The 22,124-nt window shown below is 43.4% G+C and overlaps 1 protein-coding gene across 2 annotated transcripts in view; it reads left to right on the plus strand.

Annotated features, from left to right (window-relative positions):
* Window positions 1–22,124, plus strand: part of LOC121826268 (putative Polycomb group protein ASXL2) — a 142,338-nt gene that overhangs the window by 15,052 nt on the left and 105,162 nt on the right. For both annotated transcript variants that reach the window (XR_013046978.1, XM_076558758.1), the window contains exon 3: window positions 316–431. Coding sequence is in view for 1 of the 2 variants with exons in the window: in XM_076558758.1 (XP_076414873.1) it covers window positions 316–431 (116 nt within the window). In the remaining variant the exon portion in view is untranslated. The remainder of the gene's footprint in view (window positions 1–315; window positions 432–22,124) is intronic.

The following is a 22,124-nucleotide window of genomic DNA, read 5'->3' on the forward strand; positions in this document are numbered from 1 at the left end:
CAAGTTTACCTTAGGACCATAGATACTACAGTTCTAATTTGATAACATGGCTCCTTTAATCAGTTCTAATATAGTAAACAATGAGAAGTCATCTATACTAATACTCGCCCCTTCCCCGTCCTATCATCCTGCACTAGAACTTTCTGAGGAAATAAACTGAAAGGGGAGACTGTTTGCAGGACAACTCCAAAGAGAAGATCCTTTCCTAAAGTGTTTGGTCACAGTTGTTAACAGGTAGCAGCATATGATCTGGGGAAGGAGTGGTGCTTGATATCAACTCTGATAACAAATGTTTCCTTGTCAATTTTTCCCTAGTATCATCTAGACTGTCACAGCCATCCTCTCCTCAGTCAGGCTGCCCATCACCTACCATTCCAGCAAGTAAAGTCATTTCTCCATCACAGAAGCACAGCAAAAAGGCATTAAAACAGGTAAGCATTAAGTCTCTGTTTATCAGAAGAATAATCTCTCCAATTAAAAATAATTAGGAAAGCTGGGCTGTGGTGGCACATGCCTATAATCTCAGCATTCAGAAGACAGACAGGTAGATCTCTATGAGTTTTGAAGATCTCTGTGAGTTTGAGGCCAGCCTGGTCTACAGAATGCGTTCCAGGACAGCCAGGGCTACAGAGAGAAAGCCTGTCTAGAAAAAACAAACAAACAAACAAACAAACAAACAAAAAAACGAATAATTAATAATAATGAGAGCTACATGGTGTTTCACACCTTTAGTTCTGTCGTGTAATGGACAATGATGTATCGAGGTCCTTTTTCAATAAGACACTTCATCAAATCTTCTGTTAATTACTGAAAATTGTTTGAAAACTTGAGATTGATGTCTTCACAGGGTAAATGTCTGCAATCGGCTAATTTGCTGCTAGTAATTTTTGTACTCTGTATCACCCATTGTATGTAGGGTTTAACATGGTTTTGAAGACCCAGATTTTTTCCTAGTTTGCTGAGGTATGTGTTCTGAATCATGAATAGGTGTTTACATTTTAAGAGCTTTTCTTATGTGTGTCTGGTTATTTTGGGGGTACTGAGGATGAAACCCATCACTCAGTGAGCAAATACTTCTCACACTGAGCCACATTCCCAATCCTCAGGTTGGTTTGCTTTGGAGCTTACTGCAATGATTAGGTAGATTTTTTACTTTTAATCTTATATATAGAATCATATTGCTAGATTTTTTTAATATTGTACTAATTCTAAGTATGGAATAGAACCTATGTGTTTATTCTTAAAAAAAAATAGCTTATGCAAATTTTTTTTTTAAATTTTAGTTTTTAAGCCAGGTGTGGTGGCGCATGCCTTTAAGAACACTCCAGGGCCAGGCAGATCTCTGTGAATTTGAGGCCAGCCTGGACTACAAAGTGAATTCCAGGACAGCTAGGGCTGTTACACAGAGACACCTGTCTCAAAAAACCATAAATAAATAATAACTGAGTTTCTAGTCAGCTGTTGTTTTGTAGCACACATCTGTAATCCTATTACATTGGAGGCTGAGGGAGGGAGGGAAGAGTTGAAACCATCCTGGATTGTACAGTAGCAAGACCCTGTCTTGCAGCATTCTTCTACTGTAGTGCAGTTTTGAAATACATCATAAAATAAACTGTGTAGTTGTTTATTTTATTCTAGATTTGGGGAGAAAGTTGTAGAAATTGTCTTTACTCCCTAGGTTGAATGAATAGTATGTAAGATTCCTTTTCCTTGAATTATACTGTTCTTTGTTGTTATTATATTAGTCAATTGCTTTGTCTCCTTTTGTATCAATTTTGGAGATTTTTCTTAGAAAATGGTCCATTTCTGTGCCAGTAAAGTTGCTCAGCTGGTAAAAGCACTTACCCCCGAACCTGAAACCCTGAGTTGATTCCTGGAACCCACATGGTGGAAAAGAAAACTACCTCCTTGGCATTGTTTCTGACTTTTATATACATGCCCCCCCCAACTCTATAATATAATAAATAATAATATAAAAAAGTAAAAAATTTTTTACCTGATTTATTGCATGTACTGCTATAAAGTTATATAATGTTTTGTTTTTTCATTTGTCCTTGTTCATTTCTTTGTTCCCATTGTTAATTGCCAGTTGAGTTTTCTGTTTTATTGGAATTTTCAAAGAACTGGCTTTGGATTGGTTTTTTTTTTTCAAGATAACTCCTTGCTGTGTTGTTTGGATTGGCTCAATATGCATTCCAGGTTGCTTTTCCCCCCTTCTTTTTCTCTTTTTTTCTTTCTTGAAATGCTTTGGCAGCATAGTCACATAATCCCAGTACTCCGGTTCCCCATGGGCATGCTCGGAGGCACAGGTCCACAAGATTCTAGATTTTGGCAAGTTGACATCACTTATCACAGCTATGGAATCATTTCTTGTCACTATGTGGAGCTCTCTTCAATTAAGCTGACATATGTAAGTGAATTTATTTCAGAGCTGGGCTTTGGGTTTTTTGTTTGTTTTGAGACAGGTTTCTCTATATAGCCCTGGCTGTCTTGGAACTCACTATTGACACAGAGAAATCCTTCTGCCTCTGACTCCTGATTATTTCAGAACTTTTTTGTTTTTAAATCCCACCTGCCTGCTCCTGTTCTTATGAACTTGTTTTATGGTATGTCTTAATTTTTGGTCCAGTAAATTGCTCCCTTACACTTCTTTTTGTGGTTACTTTTGGTGACTAGCAGACCTTTCTTATTATTTATTTGTTTATTTATCTATATTCATGGTATTCATTAATTACACTCACGATATTAATTACATTTGTGGTATTCATTGATTACATTCGCAGTATTGATTCAATAACTGTATTTATGATATTCATTAATTATATTAATTGTATTGATTTATTATATTCATGATATTATGTCCTGATACTAATGTCCATTGTGGGACTTTTCCATCACACAAAACAGAGGTTCTGTACTTAGGAAATCATTGCTCTATATTCCTTTCTTCTCCATCTTGAGATATCGTCTAATCTTTCTGTTTCTATGAATTTGTATATTCTATATATTTCATGTAATACAATTCTATAGTATTTGTCCATTTTTTTAATGTAAAGCCATTTTATGTACAACTGCAGGAGAAATAATACACTTGAGCATAAAAATAGGTTATAATTCAAGTCCAGGGTTATTTTAAACAAGTCAGTTCTTTTCATCTGCCATACTGGCCACAGGGATTGAACATAGGTTGCCAACGCTTGGCAACAGATGCCTTCAGCCACTGAGCCATTTTGCTGGCTCCCACATGGCATCCTACCTGTTTACTTGGCTGTTTTCCTTACTAATGCAAGTCTCTAGAGCACAGGACTCATATTTACCTCTAGAGTCTCAGGTCTACACACAATAATCTAGGACTTAGGTTTGTTTAAACACTTACTAATTTGCATGTGGGTGCATGCATGGACAGATGGCATGCACGTGGAGGTGAGCATAACTTGTGCAAATGCTTTTCTCCTTTTACTATGAGGGCTCCAGAGATGGGACTCAAGTCATCAGAATTGGTGTCAAACACCTGTGCCCACAGAGCCATCTTGCTGGTCCCTTAGGATATTTAATCCATTGTTCACAAAGAAATAAATGAGATGGTAACTAATGATATGGTTGCAGATGACAACTGATAAAACATATCACTATCCCCTATGTAAGATTAGATGTGTTGTCAATAAAATCCCCAAACCAGAACGTAAACCTGACTGGGTTTCTCTTTGTGTGTTTCTCTAGGCTCCTAAGCAACAAAACACATCTCTAAAACAGATCCGGAAACTCACAGGTCAGAAGGGTTCTATCCTTATGGGTCAGCTCAAGGCTGATGACTGATCAACTGTGGACCTGCTTTAGGACTCTTTCCACTTGAAGGAAAAGAAAGTTGAAAAAGAGGGTGTGCCTGGAGAGTACGCCCATCTCTCTGACATCTTTCCTTCCAAAGTCAGTCAAACAGCTCCATCCTCCATTGTTTCCTTTCCTCGGGCTTCTCTGTCCCTACATCTTCATGTAGAGCCCAAAATATGGGAGAGGAGAATGGACAAAGATGAACCAGAGTTTGGTGCAGGAGGTCCATTACCTTTACTCCTCTACCACGGATGTGGATGTGGGATGGCCATCTTTGAAGGGGAAGATGTATCAGGATCTCTGTGTCCCCCAGTGCTGTGTTCCCATTCCGGGCTTCTCATGGGTCACTTCTAGGACATGGCGAAGACAGGATAGTATGCTTTAGAAGCAAAACAAACCTCGATAGGTGTGCTGTGTACACTCCTCAGCTTCACGATGGATGTGACTTCATCTTTGATCCCCTAATTGTTAAATGAAGGGGGTTCTGTTAGATGATGTCAGCAGTCACTATGCTAACAGTTTCTTTGCTCCTGTTACAGTTTCACAGTTGGAAGAAACAGAGATGAACGTCAGTGCAGCTGATCTGACACGGTAAGCAGAGCCTGTCTACAGACTGTCCTGTGACAGATACCCATGCTGACTAGTTTCCTGTCAACTTGATACAAGCTGCCATCATTTTGGAAGAGGGAACCTTAATTGCCCCCCCCCCCCAGATTGCCTTGTGGGCAAGTACATTTTCCCCTGGCTGTCCTGGACCTCACTCTGTAGACCAGGCTGGCCTTGAACTCAGAGATCCACCTGTCTCTGCCTCCCGAGTGCTGGGATTAAAGACATGAGCCACCATACCCGGCTGGATTTTCTTAATTGATGATTGATGTGGGTAGGTCCAGCTCACTGTGGGTAACCATGCATGAGCTAGTGGTCTCAGGGGGTAAAAGAAGGCAGGGTGAACAAACCATGAAAGCAAGCCAGTAAGCAGCTCCATGGCCTCTGCATCAGCTCCTGCCTCTTGAATCCATCTTGCCCTGAGTTCCTACCCTGACTTCCCTCAGCAATGGAGAATGACCTGGGTGTTGTAAGCTGAAACAAACCCTGTCCCCCAAACATTATATTCATTGGGGCTCACCACAGGAATAAAATTCCTACCCATGACACCATCTTCATTGTGAATGCTCTACGTAAAACACCTGGCACTCTGACTTGATTTACTCTGAGACCAACTGCCTCCCTCCTAAATTATCCTTCTATTCCTCCTGTAATGTCACTTCAATCCCACTGACATCCTCTGCTGTGTCCAGTATTTCAGGACTTCCTACCAACTGGACCCAGGAATATGTATTCTGGTCAATAGACAGGAGTCTGCGACAGATCTTCCAACATCTGGATAATGCAAGGTCAGGAAACAGAGTTACTAGGCAGGGGACAGAGAGGGGGGGAGAGAGAAGAAAGAGTAAAGGAAGGAGGTAAAGGAAAAAGTTAGTTTGAGGAGCAGTGGAGAACTATTTTGTGAGCTTTATTTATTTTATGTTTTATCTGTAAGTATGTGCACCACGTGCATGCTTGGTGCCCACAGAGAGCAGAAGAGGGTATAAGATCCCCCAGTACTGGAGTTACAGATGTTTGTGGCCTACCATGTGGGTGTTGGGATTCAAACTTGGGTCCCCTGGAAGAGCAGTCACTCAGTCACTGCTCTTAACTGCTGAGCTATTTCTCTAGGCCTCACTGTGTAAATATATATACATGTATGTATGTATATGTATATGTATATATATAAAAAATTCAGTTGTATTTTTGTGCATGAGGGCCACATCATGTATGTGGCAGTCAGAGGACAAGCCACAGGAGTCAGTTCTCTCCTTCCAACATGTGAGTCTTAGGGCTCAAACTCAGGCCAAGCCAAGCACAGATGTGTGTGTGTGTGTGTGTGTGTGTGTGTGTGTGTGTGTGTGTGTGTGTGTGTGTGTGTGTGTGTTGTGTAAAACTTGGGTGTCATTTCTTGGGAGCCATCCACCTTGTGTTGTGAGGTAGAGTCACTCCCTGGGACTCACTGATTATTCTTGGCTGTCCAGTGAGGCCCAGGGCAACTACTTGCCTCTGCTTGCCCGGCACTGGGGCACTGTGTTCTTTTCTTTTCCTGTGGGCTCTAGGGAGGGAACTCAGCTTCTCTATTGGTATAGCATGTACGCTACTGACGGACTCGACTCCTCTGCTCTTGGTGGAGGAATTCCTTACATAAATGATTGACGTTTGTGAATGCAATCCCTCTTTTCCCTCATTCTCCCTTAGACGAGAAATATTTTGGATTTGAAATAGCCGCTCCCTTCCTTCTCTCTAATTTCCCTCCTGATTCCAAAGAAAATGAAAACATTTCTCTTTGTTTCTCAGATCAACGCTTATGGAGCTGAATGTTTCAGAATCCCGAGATGTGACTTCTTCCTCCGTCTCTGATGTTGTGGTTCAGGAGGCTGTACCACCCAGCTGTTACTGTAAAAAGGGAAAGCCTTCTACTGACTACAGCATGTCCTCTGCATCATCCAACAACAGCTCGAGCCTGTCTTATCTTCCAATGTTTCATGAAGGAACAGCTTGGCAATAGCAGAGCGATAGTGGACCTGTTTCCTCCCAGAAGGAACCATCTATGCCCAGGAGCCCTGGCACAGCCCTGCCTACTTCTCGGCTGACAGATCCTGAGAAATCAGCTCTTTCTCCGAATTTGACACTTCTTCCTCCCTTACAAGCTCAAAATTCCTTCATTAGCTCTATTTTAGAATCCTTAGATCCTTGTGAGCAAGAGAAAACAAAAGATAAGGGAAAGATTCATTTTCAATCAAATCATGGGTCAGATTCTGATTTGGATGAGAGTCCAGGACCCCTGGTATGGGCTCCACTCCAGCTCTCTCCTTTGATCAGAGGAGAACTGGAAGGACATATGTCTCAGAAGGTTTCTACTTTGCAGCAAGAAGTGGTGCCTCTGCCCGTGAAGAAATCCTGGAACATACTCAATCATTTGATGGATGTACAAGGAGTCCCTGAAGAAGAGCTCCCGAAAACTCAGTTACCTACACTCATTCCTCAGAGTGCTGAGCAAAATACCAACACATCTCCAGATCCTCCATCATTTCATCTCCACATGAACATTGGGGTGAATTCTGAAGTCCATAGGACGGAAGCAATCATTTCACAGCCATTTGCCTCAAACAGGGAGTCACAACCCCAGCATGACCGCCAAGAACCTAGATATAATCCTTTAGTAATATCAACAGGCACTCCATCTCCCAGAAATTTAGGGGTTAACATAATTCAGGAAGAACAAGCTTTAGTGAAAAAGGATTCAAAGCATGTGTTAGAGCTGAATATAGAGCAGAAGTTCATAGGTCTTCCAGAAAAAAGGGTACAGACACATAAGGAGCTGACACCCAAGATACCACCTTCAGCCACTGACAGCATAAAGGTCACTCCACTGGCCTTGCTTCAGGTTATGGACTTAATGGGAATAAACCCAGAACCACAGTTGGAGGTGATAGACTCTGTGGGGTTTTCCCCACAGCCACCAAATCAAGCAGAAACAGTGAGTATAACTCCTCAGCCATTGAATGAAGTAATTGAACCGATAAAAGTAACCCATCATCAGGATCAAACCACGGGATTAAAGAGCATGGCCTCAAGACTGAGTCAAGTCACAGATGACATGAAGGTAACTCCTGTGGCATTGTTTCATGTCACAGATTCCATGGGGATGATTGACAAATTAAGTCCACATGGCATAGAACCAGTAGGAATAGCCCCAGAGCCACAATACCAAGTCATGGAATCAGTGAAGATGGATACACTGCATAACTATCAAGCCATAAGACCAGGAAGTGTAAGTCTAGGGCCACAGCAGACAGTTGTGGAAGCTGTGGAAATGATTCCCCAGCCTCAACATAAAGACATGGGAACACTGACCATGACCTTGGGGTCACAGAATCAAGCCACAAAACACATCAGGATTACTCCCAGTCCAGTACATCAAAATGCAATGGAAATTAGCTCAAGTGCACTGCCTGAAGCCACTGAAGATACAATAGTGTCTCCAGTGGCAAAACAAGCCATGGATTTTATGCAGATGATTCCACTAGGACAGCCACACATTACTAAATCTAGGGCTTTGATCCGAGGCTCACAGCCTCCAGCTGAAAATTTGACCCCAGTGTCAGCTCAACCAGATGTTCCGACTACTACTGTCCCAGTAGGAACTGTAGAATCTAGAAGCATACCTCCACAGCCACCATCTAAAGTTCTGGAACCACCAGGAATGACAGATGACCTACTACCATCAGGTCAGTCCCTGCATGTTCTAAAGGTGACCCCACTAGTCCAGGCATCTCCCACAGAAATGATCACACCACTACAAATTGTAGAGCCTCAAATCAAAGAGGCTCTGGAATTGCCTTCTGGGTTTCAGGGTCAAGTTGGAGTCTCCGTGGGGACTATGCCACAATCTCGAGGCACAGAGTGTGTGTCACTGACTCCAGGACTGTCTCATCAGGTCACAGACCCTTCAGAGTTCACCCCATGGCACCAAGACTTAAACTGTTCAGAGGTGAGCCCAAGGCAAAGTCACAACATGACAGAAACTATGGGGTTGAATTGGCCACAAGTGAAGGATCCTATGGAGACACCAAAGTCACATCATCAAATAATGGAATCCACGAGAACAATCCCAGCACCACCAGATCAAGGTGCAGTACCTATAGGAAGGGGCCAAAAGCATCAAGTTCCAGAAGCTGAAGTAGGGCCAGTCATACCACTGCTTCAGGAAATGGAATATTTGGGGGGGAGCACAATCCCACAGCATAAGGTTAGGGATTCAGTGGACTCACCCCCAGAACTACAGAAGGTAAAATCTGAGCACCTAATCCCAGATCCAAGATTGCAAAGTATGAAATCTGTGGACATAACCACAGATTTAGTCCCAGAAATGGAAAAATATGGACCACCAACCTCAACAGTGGTATGTATAGATTTGGCCCCAGAACTGCATCAGCAGAATATGCAATATGAGGAATTAACCCCCATACCACAACTGCAAAGTGAGACATCTGTGCCATCAGCCCCTGAGTCTCAGTTTCAAGATGTGAAATCTGGCCAACTGACAGTTGAACCACAACTCCAAAACAAAAAGTCTGCTGGATTGGCCCCAGGTCCACAGTTGCACAGTAATATATCAGTACATTTGATTTCTGATTCTCAGTTTCAAGGTATGGGAGAAGCTCTTTCAGCCCTATCACAGGATATACAAGGAGATATAAAATTGGTGGAGTTGACTCCAAGACCATCACTTGAAGATATAAAATCTGTGAACTTAGCCCCAGAACCATGTTCACAAATCACTGGCTCTGATAAGATAGCCTCTGTACCACTGCTTGAGGATACAAAGACTCCATATGTAGAAGGTAGGAGTCTACTTCCTGAGGCACAGGTGGAGAGTATGGAAGTTGGTGAACTGATCCCAAGCACACACTTTTATGCAACAAAATCTTTAGAAGCGACCCCCAAACCAAGTTATCATTTCCTAGAATCTGAAGGACTGACCCTACAGCATCCATCCTCAGAAACAAGGGTGACCTCTGAACCTTGCCAGCAGGTAGAAGAATCTGCTCCGTTGCCACAATCATCATTGGGGATGACTCCAGCACCATTGAGCCAGACCTCAGAATCTGTGGAGATGAACTCACCACCACTCCAAGAGACTCTTGAACCTGGGACCCAAGTTGTAAAAGAGATGGAAGAGACTCCAGAATCAGGAAGTGCAACTAAAGATACTCTGGATTTGCTACTAGATTCAGAAACGCAAACTATGAGCTCAGGAGTGATGGCCCCAGAGCCACAGCCCCCAGATGTGAAGTTTGTTCAGGTGACCCTAGAACCAGGTTTAGAAGTTACTAACCCACCAGAACGAACTCTGAAACCAGAAGATGAAGACACAGAGACCTTCAGATTGACATTCTCTAAAGTTGATGATACCCAGGGAACCATCATAGACCTATATTCAGAAGTGAGATCTCTGGAGTTTAGTCTAGAACCAGGAGTGCAAGGTGAGCAATCAGAGTCCTTTGCCCAGAATTTGAAATCTGTAGAAGTAATCACCAAACCACCTGTACAAGTTGTAGAACCTGCAGGACGAACTACAGGACCCAAACCACATATTAAAGATGTGATCCCAAGGCCACAGGTCCAGGAAATAAAGTCTAGGCAAATGGATAGAGAATCACAGTTGCAAAATGAGAACTCTGTAAATGTAATACAACCTTCATCTGCAGGAGAGGTAGATCCTGAAAAGACAAAACCAGAGCCACGTCTACAAAGCTTATCACTGAAGGAACAGATTGAGGGGACACAGTCCCCAAATGTGAAATCTGTGGATTTAAATCTAGGCCCACAGCAGCTAAGTGTCAAATCAGAATTGATTCCAGGGCCCAAATTGCAAAGTGTCCAGTTTCCAATGTTATATCAAGGGCTACTTCTTCAAGGGGAAAAACCAGTAAATTTCATGTCAGGCCCCCCACATTATGGTGTGAAATCTCATGATGAAATACCGTGTTCTCTGGGGCAAGAAACCAGATCATCAGATTTTATCCTGAGGCCAAAGCTTCCAGAACCACAACCACAACCTGGGAAGTCGGTAGACGTAAACATAAGACCATGCTTGCATCATGTGAGATTCTCTGATGCGATCCCAGAGCCCAAGTACCAAGGTTTCAAATGTGTACAGTTCATGCCAGGTGTTCAGCTTCAAGATAGGAAGCCTCGGGCATTGATGCCAGAATCGTTTTTGCCATTAAGCCAAGAGACACAGGTTGAAGATAAGAAGCTTGTGTTGCCTCAGGAACTATCAGAGTTTTGCAGCATGAAACGCCCAATCCCAGCCTCTGAACTGCAACATCCAAGAGTGATAGCTAAGCCGGTCAATCCAGGACTGTGGCACCAAGATACCAAATTTTCTGAGTTGGCTTCTAGGCAGAAATATGAAAGAGTCAAATATGGGGAGCAAACCCCAGGATTATTGTCTCATGGTATAAGTCCTATGGCTCCAGAGTTAGGGATACATGATCCCAAATCAGCAAAGGTGACTCCAGGCCTACAAGATACAAGGCAGGTGAGTTTTAATTCAGGGCCATGGCTGCAAGATGTCAAATTTTTTGATGTAATTCCAGGAACTCACCCTCAAGGTGTGAAGACTTCAGAGTTAAACTCAGGGTCACAGTTAGAGTGTATACAAATATTTGAGTTGATTACACAGCCAGAGAGGCAAGGGATGAAGCCAGAGTTAATAGTACAGGAGCCAGCCTTTAAAGATATAAAATATGTCACAAAGAATCTAGTACCAAACTTTGAAGGCAAAATGTCTTATAAACTAGCATCTGAACCACAGATACCAAATGCAGAATCAAAGAAATTGACTCCTGGGAAACACTTAGCAGGTGCAGATCATTCTGGGTTGATCAGAAGAGCACAGTCACAAGGTGTAGAATCTTCTACATCGATCCACAGACAGCATTTGGGACATATAAAACCAGTAGAGAAGATCACAGCCTCAAGGCAAGAAGAGTTAACACCAGGGCCACATTTGGACGACGTCAAATCTATGGAGTTAAGGTCAAAGTCAGAGCTGGGGAAAATCATATCTATGCTGGCAACCCCGGGGAAACAAGCAGGAGATAAGGACATGAGGAGCTGCCTCCGGGCTCCACCTTGAAAGGTTTAAAATCTGAGTTACCACCTTCAGAACCACAGTTAGAAGACAGGAAATCTGCAGTTTTAACTCTAGGACAATGTCTAGAGAGGATAAAATCTACAGTGATATCCCCAAGTAGTTCCCAGTCAGATGGTATGAAATCTGTGAAGTTGATCCCAGGTTCAAGAATTCAGGATTTGAAAACTGTGGGGTGGGTTGAACCAAAGAAGCAAGGGAAGAGTCCCGGGACTTTTGCACCAGGGATGCTGTTTCAAGATAAGCCTATGGAGGTGTTGCAAGAGCCTCATCAACACAATGTAAAAGCCAAGGAACTGACTTCACGGCCACAAACACAAGATAGCAAACGTGATTGTCTCATGTCTGAAGCAGCAAAGTCTAAAACCTGTGAATAAAGCCAAAACACAACGATCCAAGGAGTAAGATTCATGGATTTAGTCTCTACACAACAGTATCAAGGGAGGGCACCCATGGATTTAACTCTTGAGGCTGGACAGGATGAAGACATAAGCTCATCAGGGTGGAAAGGTGGGATGTTCGACCAGCTCAACAAACAGTTGGAGTCAGAAGATATGCTCTCTATGGGGTCAGATCAGGAACCCAAACCTGCAGGTAGAAAACCCATAGAGCTCAGCTCTAAACTACAATGTAAAGATGCACCCTCATTTGAATTGGCTCCTGAACCAGTTGTTCATAATGTAAAAGCTCAAGAGGTCCAATATGGGCCACAGGTACTAAGTGTGAAACCTTGTCTATTGACCCCAGAATCAGAGGTGTACCATGTGAAAGCCTTGGAGCCAATGTTAGAGCCACTGCTTCAGGATGGGAGAACTGTGGCACTAAATACAGAACCACAAAGTGCAAGTACAAAATCTGTTCAGTGGATACCAGTATCTGAGTTTCAAAGGGAGAAATGTATAGGGTCAAACTTTAGGTTACAGTCTCAAAGTGCCAGCCCTACAGAATGGAAGCCGTCTACACAACGGAGAGGTGGGAGGTCATCTGATTTGACTGTCAGGTCAATAATTCAAGGAGAAAAATCCGGAGAGTCTCATCTTGAGTCACAGTTACAGCAAGTAAAAAACTCTCCGTTAGCACTAGGGCTGCAGAAAACCAAAACTTTTAACTTAACTTCCAAGCCACAGCCTCAAGGGATCAAAACTGATCAGCTAAACAAAGAGACACAGGTAGAAAGTATAAGATCCATCCAATGGATACTAAGACCTGAATTCCACGGTGTGACATTTTTACGATTAAATAGTGGGTCACCATCTCCAGATGTCAAATCTACAGAACGGAAGCCATCCATACAACTGGAAGGTGGGAAGACATCAGAGATGGCTCTAGGGCCAAAACCTCAAGGAAAAAAAATCCGTGGATTTTAACCTTGGGCAACAAGTACAATGTGTGAAGACCCCTGAGTTGTCCCCAGGACCAGAGCTACAAGAAGGGGAAAACATCACATCAACCTCAGAGCTACAGTCTCAGTGTGGGAAAACTGTGGCATTACATCAAGGACCACCGCTTGAAAATACAAAATCTGTTCTTTGGATACCACTGTCTGACTGTCAAGTTAATAAATCTACACTGAATCTTAGGTTACCACCTCAAGATGTCACAGCTAAAGAGTTAAAACCCTCAGTACAACTAGATGTGAAGAATTCCGATGAGTTGACTACAAGGCCGAAGTCACAAGGTAAACAACCTTCAGGGTCAACCCAGGAACATCAGTCTCAGAGGTCCAAAACTATTGATTTTAACTCTGAGAAACAGTTTAGAAATATGAAAGCATGTGACCCAACCTTAAGGTCAAAGATCAATAATATAAAATTGACATTCAAACCCAGGTTTTGCTTAGAAGACAGGAGCTCTCTTGTATTGAACCCTGGAATACACCTCAATTCTTTAGGGTCATCCTCAAGACAAAGCCTCAAACTGAGACACCTTTAGTGTTTAAACAAGAGTCACAGTCCTCAGAAGTAAAATATGGGGCAATAAGCCAAAGGCCACAATCACAAAACAATGTAGAGTTGAAATGTGGAAAATCTTCTGAGTTGGCACTTCAGACAAAGCCTCAAAGTATGAAATCTCAGAACAGCTCTAGGCCCCAGTTTCGACATGCAAACTGTTCTGACTTGACACCTGAAATAGAGTCCTAAAATATGAAATGTACTAAGTTAAGTCACAGCTCACAGTTGAAAGGTAAACCATGTATTGGTTAGTTACGGGTACCAAAACTCGACCTGTCAAACTAGACTGTAAACCTGGGCCACAGTGGCAAGATATAAATCTAACTCATTTCTGAGGACAAAGCCTCAAGAAATGGAAATGGAAGACTGGGAATCAGGCCCAGTTTCCTGCCTTAATGAAGCCGGAGTCTTCTCTCAAGATACTTTACAATAGGGAAGACGCTGTTTCCAGTGATCAGAGTAAAGACTCACAGAGTGAATCACAGACAAGGCCTTCTGACTCTCACCACTCCCTCAAAGCAAGTCGTTCTTCCCAGGCCAAGAGGGATATCTCAGAACAGCTCCATCTGCTAAAAGATCTACAGCTCAAAATAGCAGCAAAACTCTTAGAGAGTCAAGTACCCCACAATGTCCCTCCTCCTTTCTCATCAGGTCTTGTCCTGAAATATCCCATCTGCTTGCAGTGTGGCCAATGTTCAGGAATTAATTGCTGTTATAAGTTACAGTCTGCTTTTGGTCCATATCTTCTCATCTACCCACAGATCCACCTTTTAAGCACCCCTGAAGGCCATGGTGAGATTCGGCTGCATCTTGGCTTTAGACTGAGAACTGGGAAAAGACCTCAAGTCTCAAAGCATCGTGGAAGAAAAAGAGCAGATGCATGGAAGAGCACTACATCACCATCACGAAGGAAAGCTAAAATCTATCCTCCAGCTTCCAATAGTCCAACCACTCCAAGAGATTTCCAGGCCTGATCTTTCTAGGCTCCAGCTTCTGTCCAAGTGCACATTAGAAAAAAGCAATTGGAAAGCCATGGTGTGGTCGGCAAGACAGATGCCGAAGACTCTGAGCACCGTGAATTCCGTCAGGTTCACTCTGTATCCGAGAATGGCTTTGAAAGTGATCAGGAAGAAAAATGGTCGAAATCAAGCCTCAAAAAGACCTTTGGCTTAAAATATCCAATGAAGGAAACCATCAAGGGACTTAAAACACAAAACACAAAGCTCTACAAGAATAGTGGAACCCCAGAAGAGAGTCTTTTTAGAATAATGTGTCCATCACGAAGCAAGAGTGTTGAAACCGTTCAAACAAGCACTGTTTCTTCGAAGAGACAAGCTAAGAAATCCTCCCAGTCCACATTATTCCAGCTGCTTTTCCAGGGCCTAAGGCAATGCAGGGAGGAGGGTCTTGGACCTGCCTCAACTGAATATACCAGGGTCTGCTGACTCCCTATGAGAGACCTTGCCTTGGAAGAGGTGGGAATGGGGAATGGATTGGGTAGAAGGCCTGGGGGGGCGGGAGGAGAGAGGGATCTGTAGTTGCTATATAAAATGAATAGAAAACTTTTTAATAAAAAAAAATTGTGGCTTTTACAGAAGCCTGAGGACAGGACAAGGCCAGACAATTTGTGGTCAACCAAATACTTGCACCCCAAACAAAAAGCCAAGGATTATTGTTTAGCAGGGTATAGCAAAGGAGCCAGCACACCAGTTGCCCAGCAAAGGTCAGCAGGTGTGAACCCTAAGCAAGAAGACAGATTGTAGGGAACTGGTTGTTGGAATTCCTGGCCACTCCCCAGCTAAGTGACCGCACACATGCATATCAGTAGCCGAGTAAGGGGCCTTGCACCCTACGAAGTCCCAACGCAGTGTGAGCATGAATGTGCAGGTGAATCCTTAAGAAGCCAGTACAGGCTCCTCCTCTTCCTCTTCTTCATCTTCTCCCCCCATCTCTCTCGCTGCACATCTTCCACAGGCCTGGTCACATTGTTTCCTGTCTCCCCCTTTTTAATAAAACTCTTACTGGCTTTTGTCATGCCTTGTGGCTGTTCTTGTATGGCTGTTCTTGTAACAGGGCGCTGACTCCACCGCATTAGAGCTAACATTGGCTGCGTGATGAAGCAAGCCCTCCAGGCGCTCTGTGCCCGGGAACTTGTGCCGAGGTTTTGCTCCATCTACGACTGCTCATTTTTTTTCCTTTGCCTGGCCCAGGACTGCTCTGCACAACCCTGCCTCTCCAATTGGTGAGTGTGTCCTTGCACTCACTCCCTGGCCATTGTCCCAGGTACATCCTGAGATATAGTTCTAGCTGCCGAACCCCGGAGGTCCTCGGGCTGCATAAACTCCGGCCCTTACCTCCATCTTGAAGGGTGAGGTAACTTGTGCTGATTCACAGATCCTTCTCCAACCTCAGGGATACCCAGGACTAGAGTCTGATCCTGTTTCTTTATTTCAATTTTTTTATTTTTTATTTCTCTCAGCTGCAGTCATAGGACATAAGGCTTCCTCCTCTTGGTCTCACTCCTCCTCTGAGAAATGCCTTAAATATACCAATAAATATGGCCACACAATGACTGCTTGGACCCCGATATTTCACGTGAATTATCCACCTTCTGCCAGCAAATGGGCAAATGAAAAGTTACCTTATCCCCAAGCTTTCTACCTATGCTCTGACCCCTCCTCCTTCCCCATTTCTGATTCTGTGCCACATGCAACCACTTCTGCTGTCTGACTTCTGCTCTGCTCTCCGGTATCGGGTGGGCTCTCCAGTGTCAGGGGGCCACTTCTGCCCAACTCTGGCTCTCACCTTAACTCCTCCCACTCTCTTCCTCTCACACTCTCAAGCTGCTCTGAGAAGCACAGACAGGTCTGGAAGCAGGCGAGGACACATGCAAATGAGTTCACATCACATTGGGAGTGTAAAGCCCAGTTTACAACCTGCCTCCCGGCGGGTCTTCCTTTGGCTTCCCTCAAACAAGTAATCCATCAAAATCTAAAAAAAAAAAACAAAAAACAAAACATAATTCAAGAAACAGAATAAAACCTGTCTTGGCCGGGCGGTGGTGGCGCACGCCTTTAATCCCAGCACTCAGGAGGCAGAGGCAGGCGGATCTCTGTGAGTTCAAGGCCAGCCTGGGCTACTAAGTGAGTTCCAGGAAAGGTGCAAAGCTACACAGAGAAAACCTGTCTCGGGGGGGAAAAAAAAAATAAAACCAACCTGTCTCATGTCTCGCAGAGCTTCCTGGCATCAGGGCTAACTTAAGCATCTGGAGAGGAGGCCCCTGACCCCAAAGGCAGAGTCTCAGCTGTGGCATTTTAAGGTACCATGGGAGAGATGAGAAAGCCCGTGAACAGGATTGCCAAACGCTGGCACATACTATTCACGTGGCTGCATAGAGGCTTTCTAGTCCCTGTTTTAAATGTGTGGTAAAAAAAAAAAAAAAAAAAAAAAAAGGCCAGGCAGGCTAGTGCGTGCCCTGTGGGGGGCCATCAGTTGAGCCTTGTTCGAAGTGGCACCAAGAGGAACACTAGTGAGCTGATGGCCTTCGTGCACCTCGTGGCATGGGAGCATCAGACCAAAACCTCTTAGGCGTGGCCATGGGCTCACAGGGAACCTGAGATAGCCATTACAGCATGGGGCGATCCATTCCTTCCTCTTGGACACTGAGCCACTTACTCAGTCCTGAGGGAGTTTTTGGGGTCCCACCTCTCCTCCTCATTTCCCTAATGTTGGGCTAGGGAGACAACCTTACCCACCTCACCAGACCCCACCACTTAACTGCATTTTCAAGGGTCTTCCTCTCACCCAGAGATTTTCAGTTGTGCCAACCTGCCCTATGCCCCTAATGGGAAGAGATTTTCTAGCTAAGAAAGGAGCTTTATTTCACTTGCTCCCCATTTGCCTCATTCCATACCTGTCAGCAGGGCCTCCTCATGCACAGTGACATAGACAGGGCCCCTCTCTCTCTCTCTCTCTCTCTCTCTCTCTCTCTCTCTCTCTCTCTCTCTCTCTCCCTCTCTCTCCCTCTCCCTCTTTCCTCTCTCTAAGTTCTAGAGGACACCAGGATGCACTGCCTTGCCACCAGTTCCAGAACAATGAGGTCCAACCCACAAGCTTTTCCTTCCTGGTTCCCTCTAATTAACTACTGGGCTAATTGTTACAGGGCCACCATAGAGGTGGAGGACGAGAACCACCAGATATATCCAGGCAGTAAGGAACAGTAACAGTCAAAGGGTATTTACACCCCAGACTCAAAAGGGTTTGGACTCTGCAAAGAAACAGACTTTAATATAACAATCCATTACTGTTAAATGCCCTCAGCAATCGATCACCTGTGTCTCCTGGATGCTAAACTAATAAAGGAAATAGGTGCCTTAAAATCTGTCTCAGATGGGCTGGAAAGATGGCTCAGAGGTTAAGAGCACTGACTGCTCTTCCAGAGGTCCTGAGTTCAATTCCCAGCAACCACATGGTGGCTCAGAACCATCTGTAATGAGATCTGGCGCCCTCCTCTGTATACATAATAAATAAATAAATCTTAGAAAAAAAAAAAGAAATTAAAGATGCTATTGTATGAATCGTTTCTTGAAAAAAAAAATCTGTCTCAGATAAGGCATACCTCAGGTAAAAATTAAAAGCATGTTCCAAATCTCTCTCTCTATCTCCCTCTCTCTTTCTCTCTCTCTCACTAACACCAACCAATATCCAATATAGCAGAGTACTAAACATTGTAGCATCATGGCCACCAGCTTAAGATTTTAAATTTCCCATGGATGCTTCTTAATATGTTTAAAAATTCTTCTGAGCTCCAGAGAATCCACCTGGACAGGTCAGCAAGCTCCGGAGCCAGCTTGAATCCACCTGGACAGCACCTTGCCAGACAATTCCAAAGCAGCAGAGGACAATCCATTACCCCCAGGACGGCTGGCTACTTCAGAAGCTCCCTACCCCCCAAGAGTTAACCGACGCCCACCAAGTCAGCTGGAAGCAGTTCTCGGGAGACACAGCACCCCTATTTCTGTTCACCCACCATTTTTTATAACAAGCAAAGAGCTTGGAATGTTGGAATTCCTGGCTAAATGACTGCCCACGCAGTTCAGTAGCCAAGTAAGGGGCCTTATGTCCTACGTAATCTGTGTGCTGTGTGATCACGTAATTTGTGCACAGTGTGATCATGCAATCTATGTGCATGCATGGCTTAGCTCCGTAAGCCCATGCGCATGTGCAGGAGAGTCCTTAAGACACCGGTCACAGACTCCTCCTTCCTCCTCTCTCTCTGCATGTGTCTTCCACAGGCCTGAGCACCCCTTTCTGTCTTCTTCCCCTAATCTATTAAGAATGGGTTCTGTCATACCTCGTGACTTTTCTCGCATGGTAACAGCGCTGCTAACATTGCACTGCCACCACTTTTAAAACCAACCATCCCTGCTCCTTGTAAGTCACCACTCACCCACGCTCTTGTTAGTGACCCCAATACAAAACTCATTGGTTCATCAAATTGGACATTGGTTTCAAAATGAGGGGACTATTGAGGGTCTGGACTCCCATAGTCCCGATACCTGACTCCACGAACAGATTTAAATGTTTAGGTACTCGGCGGGGGTGGGGGGTGGGGGTGGGGTGGGTGGGGGATATGGGACTGATAAGTAAGGTTTGGAGCATATCCAGGGAGAGAGGTATGGCTTCACAGAGGGTTGCCCAGTTAGAGGCTCGACTCTTCCAGAGGTACGATTTTGGGAGACTTCTGGAGTATCAGCTACAATCAGTCTTCACTGAAGGATGCTGCAGATCCCAGGGCCACCAACTGCCCCCCTCCCATTTGGAACGGCGAGTAGCCATGAATTACCCCCACCCCAAACTGTCAGAATGAGTCTGAAGAGAAACAGCTTCTGGGGGTTGGGGATTTAGCTCAGTGGTAGAGCGCTTGCCTAGAAAGCACAAGGCCCTGGGTTAGGTCCTCAGCTCTGGGAGGTGTGCGTTGGGGGGGCGGGGGCGAGAAACATCCTCTGATAGAAGTTACAGGGCACAGGCTTAAGACAGAAGGCATTCCGGTCAGTTTACAGGCTTAGATAAGGAAACAACAGACTATCTTAATCCCATAAGGCCTCTTAAAAAATGTAAGGAAAGATTAAGGAGACCCCTAAAAGCTGCCAACCTTATGAAATTGACTTACCATCAGACTATGATAAGTGGCACAGATTCTAACCCCTCCCTTCTAGGGAGAAACCTGCTGTTACTTCATTCGGGGTCTTACAAAGAGATCACCACACTACAAGACCTCCTAAGAGTGTAAACTAGAGCTAATGAAGTTCACTAAGTTCTCCATAGCAGCAGCAGCATCCTGCTACAAACAGCCTTTTTTGCTAAAACTACTGGAATCTAAGGGCTAACTTGAGCTGTAAACCTTCAAAACTGCCCTGTAGCCAGCTAGGAGCTCTGCTCCAGCAGCCTTCATTTCAATAATAATGCAAGCCTCACAGGCCTGATAGTGCCAGTTTAAAAACTAATCGCAACTCCCAACTTGTCTATTGCTGTATTTAAGAAAAAAAAAAGTGTCTTTCTCTCTGTCTTTCTTCTTTTTGGGTTGACTACTAAGTTCTTGGTAATTTACAAAAATCTTGGCCACGTACAAGAACTTCAGTCAACCCACTGCAAAAAAACAGGTCCTGGTTAGGGGACGCCCTAAGACCTGTATGGATTCATCAGACCCCCCAAAGATTGGGGGTTGGAATATTAAACATCTGCCTTCTTCTTCTCTCCAAACACGTCTGCTGTCTGCATCTCAGCTCACTTCAGTCTGTGTCTCCACCCCCCCTCCCCTCTCCATTTCTGGCGGCTGTCTGGCTAGATACGGACCGGACAAACCGGCTGCAGCTGCAACAACAACAAAACATTTCTCCTCCGTTTTAGTTTGGTTTTACCGTGCTTATCTCATTTCATGATACACCTTAAAGGATTTATTAAATTGTCACTTTCCTTATATACTATATTTTTAAATAAGAGCTCCTGTTTCTATATTAAAATAACTTCACCACAAACTTCATATTTTTAAGGCTATCCGGACAAGTATAAAACCTTATTTCTAAGTTTACAAAGACAACTAACTTTTAAATTGTTAAGAATAAGTTTACTTTGGGGCTGGAGAGGTGGTTCAGTGGTTAAGAGCACTGACTGCTCTTCCAGGGGTCCTGAGTTCAATCCCAGCAACCACATGGTGGCTCACAACCATCTGTAATGAGATCTGGTGCCCTCTTCTGGCCTGCAGATATACATGGAGACAGAATATAGTATGCATAATAATAAATAAATCTTAAAAAAAAAAGAATAAGTTTACTTTAACTAAAGATAATTAAGAAATAAAACTTATTGATTGATTGGTCAACCTAAACTGTAAACTGTTAATAATAAGTTGTACCAAAGCTATAGGCTAATAGAGATAATTATTAGGATACAAATTAAAACTTGATTATCTCATGAATGATCAAATTCTGTAATATATACAAAATCATATTTATATACATGCTAAGTATGCTAAGTTTCATATAATCAATTCATTACTTAGCCCCCTAACATTTAAAATGTTTAAGCTTTGGACAAAACTGCCATATCCCTTATTGCCAGGGTTTTGTCCGAACTATGCTTTGAGATCATTTAGATTATATTTCCATTTACCAGATATTTTAAAGATAATTTGCCTTACTATCCAATTTCAAGTAAAAGATAGCTCACATAACAGATTTCAAAATGACCTTTTACTGTTCCTTTATTAAAAGAATTTCATGCCAGGCAATGGTGGTGCACGCCTTAATCCCAGCACAGAGCCAGAACCAGGTGGATCTCTGAGTTTGAGGCCAGCCTGGGCTACAGAGTGAGTTCCAGGAAAGGCACAAAGCTACACAGAGAAATCCTATCTTGAAAAAAACCAAAAAAAAAAAAAAAAAAAGAAAAAAATTCACTTTACATTGGCTATTCTCAATCATCAATTACCTATATCTCCTGATGAATTAAATACAAAAATGCTTTTAGATGTAAAGTTTTTATAAGAATATAAAGAATTAGATATAAAGAATGTTTAAGAACATTAAGAAATAATTTATATGTAGTGCAAGCCATTGGAATAGAAAAATATAAAAACATCTAGATATGTTATAAATGATACCTGAGTCTCAGTGAATGACCTAGAGATACTGAGAATGTAAGCCTAAGTTAGATCATAGTATGGATAAAGTTTTTATTGAGGTCTGAAATAGATATATAGGCTTTAAGAATGAACTTATGTATGCTTTAATACAAGAATCTACTGACCTCCCCAGAAGGGACACTGGGGCTAATAATAGGCTGTAGCTCCTCCACTGTACAAAATATTAAGGTCCTCCCTGGAGGGTTTGATTCCTGACCTTACTGAAGAAATTAAGATCATTGTACAACTCTCTACTAAAACAATTCAGATTCATGCAGGGCAGCGCCTAAGGGAGCTGATGGTGTGGATTCTAGTGATATGGCCTTCTGGGTTCAGGAAATTAAATATTCCAAACCAACTAAACACTTAAAATACAGGGAAAGAAAATAATTGGCTTGCTAGACATAAGCAC

This window comes from Peromyscus maniculatus, chromosome 22 (assembly GCF_049852395.1).
Source record: "Peromyscus maniculatus bairdii isolate BWxNUB_F1_BW_parent chromosome 22, HU_Pman_BW_mat_3.1, whole genome shotgun sequence".
Taxonomy (NCBI): Eukaryota; Metazoa; Chordata; class Mammalia; order Rodentia; family Cricetidae; genus Peromyscus; species Peromyscus maniculatus.